The 17,842-nt window shown below is 42.2% G+C and overlaps 1 protein-coding gene across 1 annotated transcript in view; it reads left to right on the forward strand.

Moving 5' to 3' along the window:
• OTOGL (otogelin like) overlaps positions 1 to 17,842 on the forward strand; it is a 315,223-nt gene that overhangs the window by 11,193 nt on the left and 286,188 nt on the right. The window contains exons 5-8 of the mRNA XM_075344757.1: positions 896 to 994; positions 1,209 to 1,363; positions 3,188 to 3,309; positions 12,437 to 12,642. Of these exons, the coding sequence (XP_075200872.1) occupies positions 896 to 994; positions 1,209 to 1,363; positions 3,188 to 3,309; positions 12,437 to 12,642 (582 nt within the window). The remainder of the gene's footprint in view (positions 1 to 895; positions 995 to 1,208; positions 1,364 to 3,187; positions 3,310 to 12,436; positions 12,643 to 17,842) is intronic.

Below are 17,842 nucleotides of genomic sequence, written 5' to 3' on the forward strand. Positions count from 1 at the left end.
ACAAAAGTAGGAATCATACCGTCACTGGACTCTGAAGCAGGGAACCGTTCTGTGTAGTGAGCAATCACACTTATTTACCTGGCTGTTTGATGGATGAGTCTGAATTTGGCAAATGCCAGGAGAATGTTACCTGCCTACTACAGCATGCCAGCTGTAAAAATGTATGGCGGAGATGGAATGGGGTTGTTTTTCAGGGTTGGTCTAAGACCCTTAGTTCCAGTAAAGGGAAATGTTAATACTTAAGCATAAATAGATGTTTTGGACAACTGTATGCTTCCAACATTGTACAGTTTGAGGAAGGCCCTTTTCTGTTGCCCATGACAGTGCCACGGTGCACAAAGCAAGGTCCATTAAGACCTGTTTGGATGAGTTTGGTGTGCATAGGGCCCTGACTTCAACACCTTTGGGATGAACTATAATGAAAATTGTGAGACAGCCCTTCTCATCCATTAACAGTTTTTGACCTCACGAATGCTCTTCTGAATGAGCGTGCACAAATTCCCACACATAAACTTTACAAAATCTTACAGAAAGCCTTCCCAAGGAATGAAGAATGGGAGCTGTTATAGCTTCCAAGGGGGAGTCTAATCCATTTTTATGACTATGGATTTAGGAATGTATGTCATAAAAGCTCCTACGTGTGTTGTATGTAGGTGTCTCAATCTTTTTATCCATATAGTGTGTATTGGAAGATTCATAGCCACATATGATACCATGACCATATTTCGCTTTTGCATTTTATTGCTTTTTCCAGTTTTGCTATTTAATTTAATATCCTTCTTCAGCAATAACTTCCTAGTTCTAGATCTATATTATCAACAAATCGTTAGTGAACAGACTTTGTTCAAATGTTTAATCTGAAAAAGTAATTGAGAAATGTTTACCTTGTTTCTAGATTCTTGCCCACAAGGTTGTCTTAATGGAGCACTTTGTACAGAAGCTGGTTCATGTGATTGTGCGACCTTTCAGGCACAAGGAAACAGATGCCAGTATGGTAAAGTAGTTATGTCTATGGGAATATTGGGCTGGGTTGGTGTGAGCAAATAGGTTATTATTTTTATATTGGCCTGCTATGGCAGAATGCATATTCTTATTGAATTGTTCTTTATTTTTCAGAAGTCAGTTTAGTTTTCCATACAAATATCCTTGAAATTCAAATACATTTTCTGCAAACGTCCAGTATAAAAGTGTGTATTATATCTTTTCAGTGCCAAACACTGGGAAAGAAAGAGATGCCATCTGCAGAAGCTGGGGTCAATACAACTTTGAAACATTTGATGGCATCTACTTTTACTTCCCGGGAAACTGTTCATACATATTTGCCAGAGATTGCAGCAACCCACTGCCTTTGTATACTATATGGGTAAGTGTACCTGACTACACAGGGGATGGAAATGAAAGACTTTGCTGTTATATAAAGTTTACCAGGGGCAGACATATCATTGGAGCAAGCTGTGGAAGCACACAAGGGCCTAAGAGGTGAGGAGGCCCATGTGTACCTCCAAAGTTGATGGAATTGTGCATTTTGATGAGGTCTTGGACTGAGAAGGGCGTATTTACATTTTTTGCACAGGGACCCTTTTGTATCTGTGTCCGCCAGTGAAATTCACAGTGTATTATATCTAATGAGTATACAAACTCCAGACCAACTTGACCTTGCATTAGATTAATTACTTCTCTCATCACTTTTCCTATCTTGTATACATTACACAGTTCATTATCATTTATAATTATAATTATGTATTAACACGAGTGTCATACACAAATCATTGTATCCACAAGTCACAGCCAGGATGTGGATCTCCTTTGTGTTGGTCAATGTCAATATATCTCTGTAAAGGCCCATTTATATGTAATGACTTAAGCGGGCTTTACACGCTGCGACATCACTAGCATCGGCTAGCGATGTCGAGCACGATAGCACCCGCCCCCGTCGTAAATGCGATATTGTGTAATCGGTGCCGTTGCGAACATTATCGCAACGGCAGCGTCACACGCACATACCTGCTCTGCGACGTCGCTCTGGCCGGCGATCTGCCTCCTTTCTAAAGGGGCGGTTCGTTCGGCGTCACAGCGACATCACACTTCAGCCGCCCAATAGCAGAGGAGGGGCGGAGATGAGCGGGACATAACATCCCGCCCACCTCCTTCCTTCCGCATTGCCGGTGGAGGCAGATAAGGAGATGTTTGTCACTCCTGCGGTGATACATACAGCAATGTGTGGTGCCACAGGAACGAGGAACAACATCACTAATAAGCATTAAACGATTTTTTGTTTCAGGACGACCTCTACGCGGCAAACGATTTTGACCGCTTTTGCGATCGTTTAAGGTCGCTAATTCATTAACGATATCGTAGCGTGTAAAGCCCGCTTTAAACTACTGAAATGCAATGGTTGTTTGAGAGTAACTAGACGAAATTCATGGTATAATTCTACCTCTCAATGGAAAACCTATGGAAACCGTGAGCAGTACCAATAAATCTCAACAGTCTACCTGTAAAGAACAAACATGTATTAGTATTGTTAGTATATATAATTATCTGATTATAATAAGATTTATTTTTTATTTATTGACCTAAAGAACTAATTTTTACAAATATAAGTTTGATCTATAGTCTTGGCTTATTTAGGTCTTGTACTATTTATTATGGTCAATACTGATTAATTGCTATGATTTTAGAAGTTAATAATCTTTTGAGTGGTAAAAAGTGCAAAAAAGCCAGGAATGTCGATCTCCTTAGTTGGAAATGTAAAAAAGAATAATAATGATTTTCATTGATATATGTATACAGATCAGAAACTGTTGGGATGAGCAAACTGCTTGGTTCTCGGTAAGATTAATAAGTATTTTGATGCTCGGGTGCTTGGTACTCGTTTACACGGAATAATGGAAGTCAATCGGGAACTCAAACAATTTTCCAGAAGATTTTCCAGAAAAATGCTTGTGTTCCTTATTGATTTCCATTATATTTGGTAATCGAGTACTGAGCCCCAGAGCATCAAAATGTTCGTTAGGCTTACCGAGCACCGAGCAGTTGGCTCATCCCTAATTACGAACTCATTAGCATCCTTTGATGTGATCTATCATGATAATTAGAAACACAACCATTTGTGATAACATCTCCATGTATTCATATTATTAACTTACATTTTTTTTTACCTTTTATTCTGTTTTTTCCTTGTTAGGTTCACAACAGTCCCAAGTGTGAGGGATCTGTGTATACTTGTCCACGTTCCATCAGTATGTTTTTCTCAAGCCAAGAGGAGATCACTGTTTCTGGTTATGAAGTGAGGAAAGGCGGTGTCAGGTAAGACAAATTAACTCTTCTCGTTGTATGTATACTGGTACTTTCATTCTGATTCACCCCAAAATAAAAAAATTAAAGTTCTAAAAAAAAGGTATAGAAATGGGGGTAATAAACATTAGTCCCATAGAAAAGTAGCAATCTTTCTTTAACATGACATAATCCAATTGGTTGGTTTGTTAAATTTATATTGATTCCCATTTAATGATCTACGAAAAATATATATTTCACTGTGTTCCTAAAACAGTTGCCAACCAACCGAACAATCGTTTTATCCAAAATGCACAATAGTTAGCTATGAAGGATTGCTATATCATCACACTAACTGGCTGTGGAGCACACCTAATGGGTATATAACCACAATTGTAAGCAAAGGATAAACCATATGTCTATATGCTCGAGCACCACATGGCCCAGAAAGCCAAAAGGAGGTGCCTGCAATTACCTGCAAGGCACACCTAATAGGCCTATGACCACAATTGTAAGGAAACTAATGAACTATACGTATATATGCTGGCGCACCACAAGACCCAGATATCTAGGGGGGGTAAGAACAGGGGATCATCAGTGTGCAAGGGGGGCCGTGGAGGAAACCCACGTGTATCGCTGCGAGCAGCTTAGTCAGCTCCCCCTGGCTTTCTGGGCCATGTGGTGCTCCAGCATATAGACATATGGTTTAACCTTTGCTTACAATTGTGGTTATATATCCATTAGGTGTGCTTCGCAGGCAGTTAGTGTGATGACATAGCAATCCTTCATAGCTAACTATTGTGCATATAATCTTGTGTGACAGGTATCGGTTATATATACTCAGAGCCTTCGGGCTCATTTTTCCTCCCAGGTTTTTCCTAAATCTAATATTGGGTCAACTTGGGACCACTTTACCTGTATCTTCGTTGACCTTTGTATGATCACATGGTTGCCCCCACAAACAAAATCCAAACCGAACATCATTGTGTGATTTACCGTAATTAACATGGTTCATTCCGTATACCTTGCATACTGTATACTAATTGTATTGTGAGTGCACCTTGTTAGCATATGGAATTGGGTGATGGTGTTATTGGAATATATGAACAGATTGGACTCTTTAGATACTGTCCACCCAGGTTATACACAACTATAATTTGGTCTACACTGTACCTTTGTACCATTATACCATCATCATGGGCTTAGGCTACTTTCACACATCCGGTTTGAGCACTGCGGCTCAATCCGGCTGTGAAAACTATGCAACGGATGCGGCGAAAACACCGCATCCTTTGCATAAGTTTTTACATGCGGCCCGTCCGGTTTTTTTCCGGTTGCGGCATGCTACTGAGCATGCGCAGTGGAAAAAACCGCATGCGGTGAGCGGATGCGTTTTTTTCCGCATCGCGCCGCATCCGGCCTCCATAGGTATGCATTGAAAAATGCGCCGCAGCGGCCGGATGCGGCGCAATGCGGTGTTTTTTGCCGGAGCAATAAACGTTGCAGGGAACGTTCGATCCGGCCGCGGCATCGGCTAAATCTGCCGCATGCGGCAAAAACCGGACCGAACGCAAGCCCCTGTGGCACAATACGGCACTAATGTAAGTCTATGCAAAAAAAACTCAACCGGCGTTACAAAAGCCGGTTGCGGTTTTTCTGCAGAACGCCGTATTGTGCCACAGAGCAAAAATCCGGATGTGTGAAAGTAGCCTAAAGCCCGCTACACACGCTTCAATATATCTCACAATCCGTCGTTGGGGTCAAGTTGTAAGTGACGCACATCCGGCATCGTTTGTGAGGTATCTGCGTGTGACAGCTACATGCGATCAGGATTGAACGCAAAACCGTTGATCGCAAACACATCGTATCATTCTCTAGAATTGAGCGTTTTGTTGCACGAACCTAGTCAATTGTAACGTGTGACATCCCTCATACGATTTTGTTGTCTGATGCTATGTGCGCAGGTGTGCGCTCTGCACCGCAGCTTAAAAAAGGTCTGCTTCAGAGCGCAGCTGAAAAGCTGCGTTCTGAAGCGCCTCACAATGTCTGTCATGCACTAATCTCTGTCAGTCCGTCACTATCTCTGTCCCTCACTCTCAGTCCATGTCAGTCTATCCCCCTCTCTCATATACTCACCGATCCCCGATCCCTGGCGCTGCACGGCATTCACACTGCTCTGGCGGCTTTTACTGTTTTGAAAAAGCCGGCCGCCCATTAAACAATTTCGTATTCCCTGCTTTCCCCGCCCACCAGCGCCTATGATTGGTTACAGTGAGACACGCCCCCACTCTGAGTGACAGGTGTCACACTGCACCCAATCACAGCAGCCGGTGGGCGTGTCTATACTGTGTAGTGAAATAAATAATTAAATAATTTAAAAAAACGGCGTGCGGTTCCCCCCATTTTTAAAACCAGCCAGATAAAGCCATACGGCTGAAGGCTGGTATTCTCAGGATGGGGAGCTGCACGTTATGGGGAGCCCCCCACCCTAACAATATCAGCCAACAGCCGCCCAGAATTGCCGCATACATTATATGCGACAGTTCTGGGGCTGTACCCGGCTCTTCCCGATTTACCCTGGTGCGTTGGCAAATCGGGGTAATAAGGAGTTATTGGCAGCCCATAGCTGCCAATAAGTCCTAGATTAATCATGTCAGGCGTCTATGAGACACCCTCCATGATTAATCTGTAAGTTACAGTAAATAAACACACACCCGAAAAAATCCTTTATTAGAAATAAAAACACACACATATACCCTGGTTCACCACTTTAATCAGCCCCAAAAAGCCCTCCTTGTCCGGCGTAATCCAGGATGATCCAGCGTCGCTTCCACCGCAGCTGCATGGAGGTGACCGGAGCCGCAGCAGACACAGCCGCTCCGGTCACCTCCATGCAGCAAATGAAGACAGCCGTGCGATCAGCTGCTGTCACTGAGGTTACCCGCGGCCACCGGTGGATGCAGCGGTGGCCGCGGGTAACCTCAGTGACAGCAGCTGATCGCGCGGCTGTGTTCATTTGCTGTGTGGAGGTGACCGGAGCGGCTGTGTGTGCTGCAGCTCCGGTCACCTCCATGCAGCAGCGCTGGATGCGACGCTGGATCATCCTGGATTACGCCGGACAAGGAGGGCTTTTTGGGGCTGATTAAAGTGGTGAACCAGGGTATATGTGTGTGTTTTTATTTCTAATAAAGGATTTTTTTCTGGTGTGTGTGTTTATTTACTGTAACTTACAGATTAATCATGGAGGGTGTCTCATAGACGCCTGACATGATTAATCTAGGACTTATTGGCTGCTATGGGCTGCCAATAACTCCTTATTACCCCGATTTGCCAACGCACCAGGGTAAATCGGGAAGAGCCGGGTACAGCCCCAGAACTGTCGCATATAATGTATGCGGCAATTCTGGGCGGCTGTTGGCTGATATTGTTAGGGTGGGGGGCTCGCCATAACGTGGAGCTCCCCATCCTGAGAATACCAGCCTTCAGCCGTATGGCTTTATCTGGCTGGTTTTAAAAATGGGGGGAACCGCACGCCGTTTTTTTTAATTATTTAATTATTTATTTCACTACACAGTATAGACACGCCCACCGGCTGCTGTGATTGGGTGCAGTGTGACACCTGTCACTCAGAGTGGGGGCGTGTCTCACTGTAACCAATCATAGGCGCTGGTGGGCGGGGAAAGCAGGGAATACGAAATTATTTAATGGGCGGCCGGCTTTTTCAAAACAGTGAGGGTATGTGCGCACGTTGCTTTTTACCTGATTTTTACCTGCTTTTTTGCTGCTTTTTCTTCTGCGCTGTTTAATGCCAAAATGGATGTGTTCTTCTATTCAAGCAAAGTCTATGGGAATTTGGGTTTCTTGTTCACACTATGTTGTTCAAAATGCTGCCTTTTTGAGGCAGAACTTTGGTCAAAAACTCAGCTTTTCAAAGAAGCAACATGTCAATTGTTTTTGTCATTTGGGTTTTGCACTGCAAAGCTGAGTTTTTGACCAAAGTTCTGCCACAAAAAGGCAGCATTTTGAACAACATAGTGTGAACAAGAAACCCAAATTCCCATAGACTTTGCTTGAATAGAAGAACACATCCATTTTGGCATTAAACAGCGCAGAAGAAAAAGCAGCAAAAAAGCAGGTAAAAAGCAGGTAAAAAGCAACGTGCGCACATACCCTAAAAGCCGCCGGAGCAGTGTGAACGCCGTGCAGCGCCGGGGATCGGGGATTGGTGAGTATGAGAGAGGGCTGCTAACTTCAGTTACTCAGGAGATTAGCGGTCACCGGTGAGTCTTCACTGGTGACCGCTAATCAGGACGCGGCACAGACAGAGCCGCAGCATCACAATGAAGTCGGGTGAAGTTCACCCGAGTTCATTCTGACAGTGCGGCTCTGTCTGTGTCTGCTGTCATCTGCCATTCAGCTCTGCTACATGGCTGTCTGTGTCTGCTGTTAGCGGCCATGTAGCAGAGCTGAATGGCAGATGACATAGTAAAAACGCATCCCTACACATTACACACGCTTGGCAAGTCAATAAATAAAAAAAAAAAAAGGTGCTCAATGCATACGTCACAGAACACATGATCTAAAGGATCGCACACAAAATTGACCAATTTAACATAGACTACTAACGCTCGTGTGACAGCAAATGAACGACCAACGTGAAATCTCATAGATCCCGTATGCAACCTGGGCGTGTCACATCGCAAATGCGATTGTACAACTAATTGCAACGTGTAAAGTGGGCTTAAGCCACCTGCATAGTTAACAGCTGGTAATAACGTGACACCACATATACCACATGAGGTTAATTGATTAGACAGTGGGATTCTTTGTATTATGGATGATTTATCCTTTGACTACTACCATATGAATGGTGTTTAACATCTCTTGAGGGGTCGTTTTTGTATGTATTGATTTTAAATGATTTTAATTGTAAGTGGTGTGCCTTTTGTACCAATAAAATTGTCATATTTAAGTATATCTATTCATATTGTGTTTGAATTTGTGGTGTGCGTGTCTGCTATGCATGAGCTTTTTTCTTCCCTTTGCATTATTACATATCATGCATGATGCTGCACCCATTTTTTTGAGTTAATAAGAAATCTTGGGCTGTGCACCCCGTGTTTTTCTGTACAAAAGCTCTGTATCTATATGACTACTATGGGTTCCAGAGGGTAGGGGGGGATTAAATCTTACCCCCTCATTATGGTGTCTGACTCTGATTTCCCTCCCTTGTGTTTCTGTGTAAGTTTGGCCAGTGTCTTGTCTCTGTTGGTGCTTTTCCAAGTTGTGGCCCCCTTCTTTCACTGTCCGCAGGCTTTTGCATGTAGTAGAACCACTGGACATGGACAGTGTTTCTAAGTGCTACATTCTGTAGGTGTATTACATCTGTAATATTTTGGATATATTGCAACTGCAATAATAATTAAAGAGGCAGTATCCCTACTGCTAGGAATTGGAATAAAAGTGTACTTGCCCCTATTTGGCCTGGCGCCATCTTGTTCTGCAGAGATGTGATGTTGCATTGGATTCAGGCAAAGGATGTTGGGATTGGTAAAACTTAGTGGGGTAGTGGGTACTGTGAGCCACGTGCTTCCCTACAAAGTGACCGATGTACCTCCATGCTTGGTATTTTGGCATGACTAACTGTCGTAACCTTCAGAGATGCATAGCAGCATGGTAGAACAGGATTTGAAGCATATAGTTACTTTGTGCTTGTCTGTCTAATGAACCAGCTTCTCTAATGATGCTCCAAATGATGTCAGAAATTAGAGATAGAGATGGAATAAAAACAAAGGCTTTGATACTTTTGAAGGATGGTATGGAAGCCTGGCCCTGGGGGCTCCGCACTCCTTCGCTAGAGAGAGTCAGTGTGTGTGTATGACTTCAGGCGGGGTGTGACACCTACTATTCTCTTTGGGTTGGTATCCATCCTAGATACAGTAGACAAAAACACGTTTACCGGAGTACTCTTGACAAACCAAAACTTGAACAATTTATTCTTTGACACTATGAAAAGCATGGCCTCACTCCTAACAGTTCTGCTGTTACTGTTTTTTTGGAGTACTCTCATTCAACCTATCCCTGCAATCTTGGATCTACTCTCAAAGCTGCAGGGCAACTGTGTCTTCACTCCCCCACATTTCTTCTCATTGCTGTCCGTATCTGGGCCCCGGCTTCCCTGAGTCTGCCAGAGTGAACAGTAGGCTCCGGACTTTTAAGAGGTTACCTCAGGAGTCCCTGACTGGCTCCTGATACCGTGACATGTCTTTACTCCCTTCTGCAGAACTCGCTCTCACTAGGCCCGTCTCTCTAACCAAACCAATGGCCATCTGTCACTCCTCCCCTATCTTCTCTAAAATACAACCCACAGCTGCTCTTGCACGACCGCTAGGTGGCATCAGCTTCTACACGGTTCCAGCTCTGCTACATCGGGGACACTCACTTTACTAGCAACAGTAGTTATTTTATCAAATACATTAACAGCATATTTGGTACCTAAAACACATTATCTTTACAACACAGATAATTAGTATAAATCAGTAGGAAGGAGGGCACAACCACCTCCTACACTGCACTTTATTAGTAAGTTAAAAAAGCAATCTTAATATATTGTAATATGTGGTTCAGCCAGAAATGTTGGGAATTTTCCTAAATCTATTATTTGCATCTCAATTCTTTCTTTTTTTTTCTGTGTTGATTCACTGTTCACCATTAGTGGATGTGAGAGTGGATCCATGTGATCTAAGCCAGGCAGAGCACTCTCCTACTGCACTTATCCCTCTCACCATATACATCGTACACATCCACCTTCTCCTGTTAAAACAGTCCCACTCATTTGTATAGAGAGTGACTTCTGTAGTTGCATCCTCCTTCTGTATCTCTCTGATAACAGACCCACTCAATCACTGAGAAGAAGAGACACTGCTGCAGCTGCATCCCCCTACTGTACCCCTCTTAGGCTGTGTGCGCACGTTGCGTTTTTTCATGCGTTTACGCAGCGTTTTAAACTGCAGCGTAAATGCATGCATTGTGCGTCCCCAGCAAAGTCTATGAGAAGTCGGCAAATGCCATGTGCACGTTGCTTTTTTAAACACAGCGTTTTGGATGCCAAAAATTTGAGAAAATCCATGCATTTAAAAAAGCAACATGTCAGTTCTTTTGTGCGTTTTGGATGCTTTTCCTGCTCTGTCTGTGGGAGAACACGCACCAGGTATGTATCCAATCTGCATTCAAAATGCATTCAAAATACATCCCAAATGCAGCGTTTTGGATGCATTTTGAAAGGCACATGCAGTGTCAAAACGCTTCATTTAATTTGACAACCAGAACGCAGACGTGCGCACATACCCTTAGGCGGGCTTTGCACACTTCGACATCGCAGGTGCGATGTCGGTGGGGTCAAATCGAAAGTGACGCACTTCCGGTGTCGCATGCGACATCGTAGTGTGCAAATCCTTTTTGATACGATTAACGAGCGCAAAAGCGTCGTTATCGTATCATCGGTGTAGGGTCCGACATTTCGACAGGTACGATGTAGTTCCTCGTTCCTGCGGCAGCACACATCGCTGTGTATGAAGCCGCAGGAGCGAGGAACATCAGCTTAGCTGCATCCCGGCTGCAATGCGGAAGGACGTAGGTGGGAGGGATGTTTACATCCTGCTCATCTCCGCCCCTCCGCTGCTATTGGCCGCCTGCCGTGTGACGTCGCTGTGACGCCACACGACCCGCCCCCCTAGGAAGGAGGCGGATCGCCGGCCAGAGCGACGTCACAGGGCAGGTGAGTGCATGTGAAGCTGGCGTAGCGATATTGTTCGCTACGCCAGCAATCACAAGATATCGCTGCTGCGACGGGGGCGGGGACTATCGCACTCGACATCGCAGCATCGGCTTGCGATGTCGCAGCATACAAAATACCCCTTACAGCAATCCCACTTAATCACTGAGAAGGAAAGACACTGCTGCAGCGTCATCCCCCTACACTATTATTCATACAGCAGTCCCACTCAATCACTGAGTAGGAGTAACACTGCTGCAGCTGCATCCCCCTACTCTATCCTTCTACTTTATCTCTAGCTCTTCCTTTTGTAGTATTTACTGTATATAAAATAATAATAATAATAATTTGCAGGCAGGAAAAGGGGAGCCGTGTTCTCCTAGAAGTAGAGGAATATGTTATTTTCCTCTAGTAGAATATATTACAATGTAATATATTCACATCTGTGCTAATTAAAGAAAAAGCCAAATTAAACTGCTAAGTACCCTTTACTAAAGTTCTCTATTAACATTTGTCTGTATAATATATCAGATTCATTTGTGAGGACGTGTACCGCACCCTTTCTCAGCCAAGCCAGTCCCCCTCTTTGGCCTCAGCTCAGTGCCAGATCGGCTTGGAACTGAAGACCTGAGTAATCTGAGAGTGGCTGGTCACTAAAAGACGTGTACACTAAAGAAAGGCCTGCATAAAAGGCACTGTATCATAGCAACCAATCTAAAGTGCTTCTAAATTAGCAAGGGTTGGCATATGGAAACAGAAGAGTCAGACAGTCCTCGTCCAAACCCACATTATGGTTGAGATCGATGTCATACAAATCATTTAATTGTAGAACATGTCTAACTATGTGATTTAATTTATTTTTATTCCTGCTTTTTTCCATGTTCATTAGTTTCCATATGTGGTCAATACATAGGACTGGCATATAATTTATTCATTGCTAGGACCTTACAAAGCACCACAGGGCACTCATTACATGTTAAGGAAGGATGATTATGACAGCTAAATAGGAAAGGGTTCTTTACAGTTAGAGCAGTCAGACTGTGGAATGCCCTACCACAAGAGGTAGTAATGGCAGATATTATAACGGCTTTATATATCAGGGCTGGATGATTTCCTCAGTACACACAACATTGTGGGTTATAAATAACCTAGCGATAGAGAATGTATATTGATGCAGAAAGGTTGTTCTTGATGGATCCATGTCTTTATTCAACCTATGTAACAAAAAACACATCACAACCCATAATTATTGGGTGTGGGTATAAGAGCAGTCATATAAGTTGTCTCACATCTTAGACAGAAAGGGGATATAACTAATAAAACTAACAGAGGAGGATCATACACAGACCTGCATTGACTGGTGTCCATTATTTACCACCTTTTTAGGTTGTTGCTCCCACTAACAGTAGAAAATGTATTTATTGAGAGACTAGCTGACTACATTTTGGTGAAGACAACCTTTGGTTTTTCTCTCGCCTGGGATGGAGGCTCCGGAATATATATCAAGCTAACAGAAGATCATAAAGGAAAACCCTGTGGCTTATGTGGAAACTTTAATGGCAACTGGTCCGATGATTTGATCATACAAAACAGTAAGTGACCCAAATACAATCATTTTTTTTTCTCAAATAAAATCGAGTCTGTATTAAATGACAATATATGAATGCGCACAGTGGTTGCCATCACATTGGTATTATCATGTCTGTAGGTTGGCATTGTTGTATGTATTGTTAATTGGCATTGTATGGTTTATGGACACAGAATAAGACTCATGTGGGCATGTATTACGTGATAATTGTGTGGTCCTACCACGTGGGAAATACATAGCAGTAATAGTTATATTACCTAGACCATGTATGGTTATTTTATGCTGGTATTATATGACAGTGTTATTTCTATTTAGAACGATCATCAAGAAGACATTGCATATTATTATTATTATTATTATTATTATTATATTATTATGATTATTATATTATTATTAATATGATTATTATTATGATTATTATATTATTATTATGATTATTATATTATTATTAATATGATTATTATTATATTATTATTATTATTAAATATTGGAATTTAAAAAACATTTCAACTTTTTTGTAAAAACAACTCATCTGTCCACAGATTGTATGCAGTATCAGTATAGTGCACACAGGGCCTTACAGCATAGCCCCCTTCACTTCAATTTAACAGAAAGAACTGCAATACCAGATACAACCAGTGGACAAGGGGAGCACCTTTTTTGAAAGAAAGCCGTCATATATTTTTTTTTTCTGATCATTCCCTTTAAAAATAGCATTAAAAAAAGAAATATACTTTGTATTGAATTTCACAATCACTGTCAGTAATGGAGGATTCCTTGAAAATAATAATGCAAATGCTCAGCAACTTGGTTAAAAATAATTTTTAGAATACAATGATTTGTATTTATTTACCATTTTTGTTTTATTTGTATAAATTGTGCATTTTTAAGAATGGACATGTTCATGGTAGGAGTCTAAGGGTGGCTTTACACGCTACGATATCGGTACCGATATCGCTAGCATGCGACCCACCCCCTTCGTTTGTGCAAAACGGGCATATCGCTGCCTGTCGCGCACAAAATCCGGCACCCCATCACACATACTTACCTGCCTAGCGACGTCGCTGTGACCGGCGTACCGCCTCCTTTCTAAGGGGGCGGTCCATTCGGTGTCACAGCGACGTCACTAAGCGGCCGCCCAATGAAAGCGGAGGGGCGGAGATGAGCGGGAAGAACATCCCGCCCATCTCCTTCCTTCCACATTGTGGCTGGCGGCAGGTAAGGAGATGTTCCTCGTTCCTGCGGGGGTCACACACAGCGATGTGCACTGCCGCAGGAACGAGGAACAACAACGGCAAAGCGATAGTATCGATAATTGGGAGCGGACCCCCATGTCAACGAGGAGCGATTTTGGACGTTTTTGCAATGATCCAAAATCGCTCCTTGGAGTCACACACTACGAGATCGCTACAACGGCCGGATGTGCGTCACAAATTCCGTGACCTCAACGAGATCGCTGTAGCAAAATCGTAGCGTGTAAAACCTGCTTAAATTAAGCACTTTATCAATAATAATCAAATATTCTGCTTCAAATGCTGTTGTCAGATAAGCGTTTTACAGCTGGTAAAATAAGTATTAAACATATCACCAATTTCTAAGTAAAGGTGCTATTGACATAATTTTCTCACTAGATGAGATGAAAAGTATGAACACGTTTACTGAAATATATTTAATACTTCTTACAAAAGCTCTTGTTGGTGATGACAGTTTCAAGATGCCTCCTGTATGGAGAAACTGGTTGCATACATTGCTCAGGTGTGATTTTGGTCCATTCTTCCACACACATTCGCATCAAACCCTGAAGGTTCTTTGGGCTTCTTCTCTGAACTCTGAGCTTTAGTTCCTTCCATTCATTTTTTATTGGATTCAGGTCAGGTGATTGGCTGGGCTATTTTAGCAGATTTATTTTCTTTCTCTGAAACCAATTGAGAGTTTACTTGGTTGTGTTTTTGGGATCATTGTCTTGCTGAAATGTCCACCCTCAATTCATTTTCACATCCTGTTAGATGGCAGCAGATTTTTTTCAAGAATGTTTTGGTACATTTGCCCATTCATCCTTCTTTAAATTATATGAAGTTTGCCAGTGCCATATGCTGAAAAATAGCCCCACACCATGAAGTGATATGCAGTACCTCTTGGCCTCCAAACATGGTGTGTATTATTGCATCCAAAGAGTTCAATAGTGGTCTCATCTGACCAGACTATAATACCCAGTATTTCATAGACTTGTCTAAATGTTGTTGAGCAAACTTTAAATGCGCTTGAGCATGCTATTTATTCAGCAATGGAATCTTGCATAGTAAGTGTGTATACAGGTCATTGAGGTTGAGTGCTTTTCTTTGAAACAATTATACTAGCTGATTCCAGGTCTTTCTGTAGCTTTCCATAGGCAGTCCTGGGCTCTTGGATAACTCTTCTGGTAATTCTTTTCACTCATGAAATCTTGTGAGGAGTACCTGGTCGTGGTCAGTTTATAGTGAAATTATGTTCTTTCCACTTTTAAATTATGGCCCCACATTGCTCACTGGAACCATTAGTAGTTTAGAAATTCTTCTGTAACCAATGCCATTAGTATGTTTTGCAGCAATAAGGTCTTGAGACAGCTCACTGTTTTTACCCAACATGAGATGTGTCTTGTGTGGCACCTTGGTAATGAGACACCTTTTTATAGGCCATCAGTTGAACCAGCTGATATTATTTTTAAGTAAGTGGCAAGATTTCTTTCTAGTTACTGATAGATTTCAGCTGGTGTCATGACTTTCCATGTCTTTTTGCACCTTTTTTTTGTCTTGTGTTCAATACGTTTTTCCTGTGTCATTTCTCATTATTACATATTTATGGACAGCTATGGTTTGATTCCTTTGCTTGTTTGGATTGGATAGGTTGTTACTGACATATAGTTAGAAATGCATGTAAATAGCAACTTTAAAATTATATTTACTTAGAAACTTTGCAAAATATTCAATACTTATTTCACCAACTGTATGTTAGTTAATTTTTGACCTGGTTGGTAAAACATGTTTTGCACCAGCTGGCAGCTATCATGTAGATCTCGTAGTGACAATAGGTCGCTGATGGAGTAATTGACTTTTGACTCTTTTTCTGTTCATGTTACATCTTCTTAGAACACAGTAATGAGTTTGTTTTAGATCTATGTGTTCTATCCATTTTTCTTACAAACAGAACATGTACCCATTATAGCTTAAAGTTACCGTATTTCCCAGATTAAAAGATGCAGTTTTTTCCCCACCAAACTGGGGGGAAAATGTGGGTCTATCTTATAATCTGGATATGGCTTCCTGGTGCGGCAGTGGTGGCACAGGGTCAGCGATACTGAGGGCTCAGATGAGAGGGTATCACTGCAGAGGAGCAGCTCAGGAGGGTCAGCGATACTGCTGGCTTTTGGGGTGTCACCTCGACGGGCGCCATTGATCTGCCGGTGGGCTACGGACTGCTTTGAATCGCCAGTGGTTGACAAGATGGACTTCAAGAAAATGACCACGGAGGTCAATCTGTGCATGCGCCACCTCGGTGTCCAATTTCTTGAAGCCCATTGCGTCAACTGCCGGCGATTCAATGGCACCTGCTGCCACGACACCTTCCAAGCCTGCAGTATCGCCGACCCTGCATCCACTGACCTTCCTGAGCTGCGACACCCCCTCCTCCGAGCCTGTAACATTGCCGACCCTCCGTCCACTTACCCTTCTGAGCCGTGACACCCCCTCCTCCGAGCCCACAGCATCGCTCAGCCTGCTTCCTCTGACATTTCTGAGCCGCTCCACAACCACCGCTCCCCCCTGGTGAGCTAATATAAGAAACACTAGCATTATAAGACAGACCCTAATATTAACAGTAAAATTTTTTTTTTCCTATATTACTCCCTCAAATTTGGGGTGTGTCTTATAATGCAGTGCGTCTTATAAATTGAAAAATACAGTATGTTCAAATATTTTTTTTTGGGCTAACTGAACAGAAATAACAAACAAACAAGACAAAAACAGATGTTTTGATCTAATTTTTATCAAAATCACCAATTCAAATTAATAGGTTCATCAAAAAAGGGCTGCAATCAGATGCCATCTGCATATGATACAACTGTTTTCTACTTTTTACTATTTAACTACTCAGATCCATTTCACGTACATGTATGTTATTGCAGAGGTGATCACATGTGGTGAGGGCTTAACAGCTGAGCCCTGTCCGCAATTTTAGTTTTCAAATTTCTCCCTTTTTTCCTCATTTGAATTAAAAAAAGAATTATGCAAGTTTTGCATCCTCATAATTATACTGATTTGGAAAATTGGATCCATCACACCGATGGAAAAGGATCCATTGTCACTAACACACATCCCCCCCTCCCCCGAACATCTCAATAAGACCTAAGGCAGTGATCTCTAGCTTGTGGCTCAGTAGATATGCTTAACCCATTCTGCTAGCCTGCCTCGATAGTCACCGGAGAAGAGCCAGAAGTTGGAGAGAGGTCCAAAGATTCCCTAACAAATAATTACAATAGGGAAACAATTCTCTTGATGTGGTTAGATGGAACATTCATTCTAGTTTTGGTGATTCAGAATGTAAATTGTTTAGTTACGATATTATGCGGGAGATAATGTTTCTCTGTAACCAGTAGATGTCAGGATTGCTATAGCTGATCACTTAAAGTTTGTATCTCAAGCAAGAACATTCAATTCTGTTGAAAGAAAGGAAGGAAAAATGAAGAAACTCGCACTTGCAAAAACTGTTCACCCTTTTATGCTCCTGTTACATAGTGTATATAAGTATCGAATATACAGTGGATCTTATTAGAAGCCATGAAATCTGTTGTGCACCAGACTGGACGGCTATTATTAAGTAGTGTGGAAATCTGAGGTCTCATTTATTATTTGCCACAGATTGCTGCCAAGGTTGGATTAACCTTTTGGGTGGCAGACTTGTTTCAGTTCTGTGACTTTGAAATTAGTTCTACAAATCTGAATTGTGGTTATTTCTACAACACGTAAATAGATTTGTGCCACAAGCAAATATACCCGTATAAGAGAATCATCATTGTTAACCAAGTTTCCATTAATAGATTACTATGGTGACAAATTGATAACGCCTTGTAAAAGAGTGGGACCCTACCTGGTCTGATATAGCACTATGTGAAATGTGTCAGTGTGGAGCAATGTCCCCTATTATATAGGAGATATGGTGTTTTCAAATAA

Source organism: Anomaloglossus baeobatrachus, chromosome 4 (genome assembly GCF_048569485.1).
Source record: "Anomaloglossus baeobatrachus isolate aAnoBae1 chromosome 4, aAnoBae1.hap1, whole genome shotgun sequence".
NCBI classification, from domain to species: Eukaryota; Metazoa; Chordata; class Amphibia; order Anura; family Aromobatidae; genus Anomaloglossus; species Anomaloglossus baeobatrachus.